The 6,022-nt window shown below is 33.0% G+C and overlaps 1 protein-coding gene across 1 annotated transcript; it reads left to right on the top strand.

Moving 5' to 3' along the window:
* The first annotated feature begins 389 nt into the window (after nt 1-389).
* Nucleotides 390-1,676, top strand: LOC122136869 (NAD(P)(+)--arginine ADP-ribosyltransferase 1-like). The gene is made up of 3 exons (XM_042721459.1): nt 390-465; nt 573-677; nt 753-1,676. The coding sequence occupies exons 2-3, from the start codon at nt 627-629 to the stop codon at nt 1,500-1,502; spliced, it is 801 nt and encodes a 266-aa protein (XP_042577393.1). The 5' UTR covers nt 390-465; nt 573-626; the 3' UTR covers nt 1,503-1,676.
* The last annotated feature ends 4,346 nt before the right edge of the window (nt 1,677-6,022 follow it).

Genomic DNA, 6,022 nt, shown 5'->3' on the forward strand with positions numbered 1-6,022 from the left:
TTACCATTATTACACATTTTGAGAATATCTGGCATGTTAGACAGACAGGAACTCAAGAGTTTGTCCAGTGTGAAACCACACAAACACAAGATCCTCATAAGTGATTATGATCTGCGCACACACACACACACACACACACACACACACACACACACACACACACACAACACACACACACCACACATACACCCCCCCCCCCAGATCTTCACAAGTGATTATAATCTACACACACACACATACACACACACACATACACACACACTCACACACACACACACACACACACACACACACACACACACACACACACACACACACACACACACACACTACCAGGGATATAAAACAGCCTATTTTCTCATCTTTTGGTTTGAAGAGTTGTCGTCCCTCTTAGTGGCTGACTTTTCTGATCTTTGGATCTCCTCTCATTGTTGCTCCAGAAAAAAGAGAGAACAATATTCTCAGGTAAATTTGGTGTTCACATGAAAGGTCAATGCACATATTGCTTTCTATTATACTCAGTGTCACTGGTTTAGTATTTGTGAAACGCTGTTGTGTTTCTTGTCTTTCAGCATCTGCTCTTCACTAGATCTACAAGATCATCTGAGGGATTTGATTGAATCAAGATGCTGCTGATTATTGAAACTCTTCTTCTCATCTCAGCTGCTCTAGGACAGGTAAGCTTGTGTTCTAGTATGAATATTACAGACATGAATACTGATGATTGATTATTATGAATCCTGTTGCTGCAGGATCACAGAGCTGCTGTTGAAGGACAGCCATTTCCACTGGATATGGCAAATAATTCAGTTGATGATCAATATAAGCGCTGCAGAGAGAACATGACAGACCTGGTGAAGACAACATTTATGAATCATGAAATGTCTACCAATTCTAATTTTGCAAATGCTTGGAACCATGCTAAAGCAGATAATTACACGCAACCAGGAGATAACTTGACAAAGAATCATTTAATCGCTATTCATGTGTACAGTAGCTCAGTTTTTGAGGTATATAAGGAGTTTAAGGAAGCTGATCATGATGGCAAGGACAGCTACAAAACCAAAAAATACAAATGGTATTCACTTCACTTTCTGTTAACAGATGCGATACAGATTCTGAAGAAAACACAAAAGAAATGCTATTATACTTATCGTCGTACAAAGCTTACATTTATTCAGAATTATCAGAATGGAAAAATTCGTTTTGGCTCATTTACTTCTTCCTCTATTGATCCTAACAAAACAAAGATTTTTGGAAATGTATCTTGTTTTGAAATCTACACTTGTGAAGGTGCTAATATTGCAAAATATTCCAAGCATCCTCATGAGAAAGAGGTGCTGATTCCTCCGTATGAGATGTTTAATGTCACTGCTGTTAGGACAAAAAGAGATGAGAAAAATCTCTGGTGTGACACTGTGTATATGTTGAACAGCACTGGAACAAGAAGTGACCTCAACTGTGCTCTATTCAAGAAACCAACCAAGACCAAAATGAAGTAATGTGTTGTGCGCTGAACAAAATGCTTAAATTCAAATGATAAAATCATGTACAACATTTCTATATATATATAGAATGTTTTTCTCACAGTTTTGTTCAATAATTCTTTGTTAGAAAACACAATTTATTTACATAATTTCAGCATAATGAATTAAAGTTACTTTTATGTGACCCAATTCAGTGGCCTTTACGTGATTTTGTTTTCAAAAAAATTCCTTTGCTCATATTTACACATTTTTGCTGAACAATTTAAATGAATCATGGGTCTTGTAATTTTCATTAAAGAAATTAAGGTGATAATTAAAAATAATGTGTGGATTTCATTAAAGAAATTGTGATTCAGTGTTGCATAGAAAATAATGAGGACTTTTTACTAATAAAACCAAGAGATAGGTTTTCCTCATTTTTTTAAGGAGACTTTTTCAGTTTGGTGCTTGAATTGGGGAACTGATTAAACTAAATCATTAAGGAAAGAAGGCTGCCTATTTATTTTAAGAGAATTAGCTCTATGTTGCAGTTTTATTTTAGAGATTATTGTTAGTTCTCAGCATGCTTTGCATGTGGCTGGAAATGGAGAGTAAATTTTGAAATTAAATGCTACTTTATGTTTTTGAGTGAAGGGAAGCATCTATTAATGTTTAATGTTCAGTTACGTTTGACATTTGTAAGAGTTTCTGTTACATTGAAGTTTCCTTTGCACACTGCAATCGTTACCACTGTGCAGAAGAGTAGAACTTGTGGTTATGGATACCACTCCTCTAAGGCGTTATGCCTTGTTTAATGAGCAGTAGCTTTGCTAGTGCTAGTGCCTACTTTCCAGCATTTCTCAAGTAGTTTCCTACTTGAGCTGATTGGCTGTATACAGTCTTGTAAATGTATAAAATAACAGAATACAAACATACCTCATTTAAAATCACAGACCTGAGAATAAACGTAAAATAAATGAGCACATTTCCACAATTATATTAAATTCGTTGTGTCATAGATTAATTAATTTAGGAGATTTCACATGATTTATTCAGGTAGATTACATTATAAAATCAAGCCTGAAAAACTACTCAAAAAAATTATGTGTAATACTGTTACCTTATTTTTTTAAAGTAAATAGCTCATTAGATTTTTTACAGTAGCCACCAATACAGCTTAGAGCAAAAAAAAAAAAAAAAAAAAAAATCAATAAAAAAAAGAGAGATTTTTTGCTTCTTGTTGTATTTAATTTGTTTGAGTAAACTTAAACAGAAGTTCAATCCACTTAAATATTTAAAAATAAAAACTGACTTAATATTTATCAGCTTAATCTTACTTAGGAGACTGAGATTTCCTGTGATGTTGGAGTTTTTGTGGTTTTCATTGTGCCGAAGAGTGAAGCTTGTTTTTTCGTTGTGGGAAGCAGAACCATGACGCTTTACAAAATGAGCAATGATGAGTTTTCTTAAGGGTTCATCTCACTACATTCAGTCACAAATGTATTAGTAGCTAGCAGTTAAATGAAAAAGATTGATTTAAGCAGTAAATAATTGACAAATTCTAATTCATTAGGTTTGTTCAACAATACATTTAATTATTCAAGTCTTCTTACGTGAACTTTAGAAAAGCTTAACTCAGTTTGATTAAGTTCACTGAACATCTTCTGAGTATACGCACTTGAAAAATACACTACCGTTCAAAAGTTTGGGATCAGTAAGACTTGTGTTTTTTTAAAGAAGTCTCTTCTGCTCACCAAGGCTGCATTTATTTGATCAAAAATGCAAAAAAAAAAAAAAAAAAAAAAAAAAAAAACTGTAATCTTGCAAAATGTTATTAGAATATAAAATAATGGTTTCTATTTAAATATCCTTTAAAATAGAATTTATATCTGTGATGCAAAGCTGAATTTACAGCATCATGACTCCAGTATAAAGTGTCACACGATCCTTCAGAAATCATTCTAATATGCTGATTTATTATTAGAATTATCAATGTTTGCAACAGCCAAATATTTTTAGGAAGCTGGTGATACTTTTTTGCACGATTCAGGATTCTTTGATGAATAAAAAGTTAAAAAGAACAGCATTTATTTAAAAAGGTAGAAATCTTTTTTAACATAAATACATGTACCATATCAAAAGTTTGGGGTCAGTAAATTTTTATTCTTTCATTTTTTGAAAGAAATTAAACTTTCATTCCGCAAGGATGTGTTAAATTGATAAGAAGTGATAGAAAAGATTTATATTGTTTGAGAAAAGATTTACTATTTTGAATAAATGCTGTTCTTTTTAACTTTTTATTCAGCAAAGAATCCTGAAAAAAGTATCGGCAGTTTACAAAAAATATTTGGCAGTACAACACTGTTGCCAACATTGAGAATTTCTGATAATAATCAGCATATTGGAATGATTTCTGAAGGAGCATGTGACACTTTATACTGGAGTAATGGCTGATTTTGAAATTCCGCTTTTGCATCACAGAATAAATGATATTTTAAAGGATATTAAAATAGAAAAAAAGATTTCATATTGTAATAACATTTTGGCAGATTACTGTTTTTTTTTTCTGCTGTATTTTTGATCAAATAAATGCAGGCCTGATGAGCATAAGATACTTTTTTAAAAAACATTACAAGTCTTACTGACCCCAAACTTTCAAAAAGTAGTGTATGTAAGGATTTATAAATGAGTCTCGAGAAGTGCTCTGCAGAGCATGGCTATACCAGGTGACTCCAAACTCTGTCCTGGAGGACTAGTGTCCTGAGTTTAGCTCCAACTTTTCCTAAACATACCTGCCTGGAAGTTTTTACTATGCTTAGTAAGACCTTGATTAGTTGGATCAGGTGTGTTTAATTAGGGTTGGAGCTAAACTCTGCAGGACACGGCACAGCAGAACTGAGTTTGGAGACCCCTGTGCTATAAAAAAAAAATAATGCCTCTGTTGGCAGTGGTTTAGTTAAAATTGTATAATAAGTTGTAATATTTCTTTGGTCAGTGAGCTGTTTTGTGTACATACAAAAAAAAAAAAAAAAAAAAAAAAAAAAAAACTTAATTGTGGTCAGACTTTACAGACACATATTGTAAAATGTTATGAAATCTATCAACAGTCAAAAGTTGCTTACAGATTTGTGATATAATCAGCTGTTCAAACCCAATCAATGAATGATGGTGTGAACAGGTGAAGCCTATAGTCATTGTAACGCTTTGAAACAGTACCACCTACCGGCCATTGTCTGAAAATCAGTATGACTCTTTATTACAATAGTTTCGTCAATAATGATTCCTAGACACACACTTTGAGGTTTGGCTTAGAATATTATCAAGCTGGATCACTAAGTTACCAGTCATACATCTAATCTTCAACCCTTATGAACTGTGTGCAGTCAGTAGAGCAAAAAGATAAAACTGATCCAACAATGTGCCAAGAGCAGATCAAAACAATTCAGACCAGATCTGAACATTTTCTGAAGACAATGTGAATGGCATTTGTCTGTGTAAAGTGCTGGACTTAATCAAAAGTCTTTTAGGAACTACAAGAAACAACCTTAATTTGAACACTGCTATCTGTCGAAAACAGATGCATGCTGCTTGATTCCCACATACATTTTAAAGTGTTTTTAATCATTTTTAGTGTCACATCTTTCAGATCTGCTTTGCATGCAAACATTCTTTCTTTGATTACTTAAGAATTTGTGAACCTTTCTGCACTTTTTTCAACCTCTTCTTATCACCAAGGCTGCATTTATTTGATCCAGCATTTAATGAAATACTATTACAATTTAAAATAACTGTTTTCTATTTGAATATATTTTAAAATGTAATTTATTCTTGTGATGCAAAGCTGAATCATTACTCCAGTCTTCAGTGTCACATGTTCCTTCATAAATCATTCTGATATGCTGATTTGCTGCTCAAGGAAACATTTTAAAAATGTAAAATGTAAACATTTATAATAAGAGTCAAACACAAACCCAGTTTTTTTTTTTTTTACTCAGGCTTAAGTTATCATTTTCATCAGCAAGTTTATGCAAATTCATGCATGCAATTATTTTGAAATCAGATTGCTACAATATGCACTTCAGTGATTAAAAAAAAAAAAAAACACACATTATAAGCATTATAAAAAAAGGCACTTTCCTCATCTTGTGGTTTGAAGAGTCATTGTCATCTGGCTGTGACCGACTGACTTTTCTGATCTTCTCTTCTCATCACTGTTCCTGCTATCCTGAAAAATATCAGAAAAGAAAACAGAATCTGACAAAAAGAGACGTATAACAATATTTCTCAGGTAAGATTTAAGTCATTCAATACAAATTTAAACATTTTACTGAGTATTTGAGAAAAAGGTTGTGTTTCTTGTCTTTCAGCATCTGCTCTTCACTAGATCTACTAGATCACTTGACTGAATCAAGATGCTGCTGATCATCTCAGCTGCTCTAGGACAGGTAAGCTTGTGTTCTAGTATGAATATTACAGACATGAATACTGATGACTGATCATTATGATCCCTGTTGTTGCGGGATCACAGAGATGCTGTTGAAAGGCTGAAATCGGAT

This window comes from Cyprinus carpio, chromosome B3 (assembly GCF_018340385.1).
Source record: "Cyprinus carpio isolate SPL01 chromosome B3, ASM1834038v1, whole genome shotgun sequence".
Taxonomy (NCBI): domain Eukaryota; kingdom Metazoa; phylum Chordata; class Actinopteri; order Cypriniformes; family Cyprinidae; genus Cyprinus; species Cyprinus carpio.

Coding starts and splice junctions, on each gene's coding strand:
- LOC122136869 (XM_042721459.1), top strand. CDS start 627: ATGCTGCTGATTATTGAAACTCTTCTTCTCATCTCAGCTGCTCTAGGA. Junction 678..752: donor TCTCAGCTGCTCTAGGACAG/GTAAGCTTGTGT, acceptor CTGTTGCTGCAG/GATCACAGAGCTGCTGTTGA.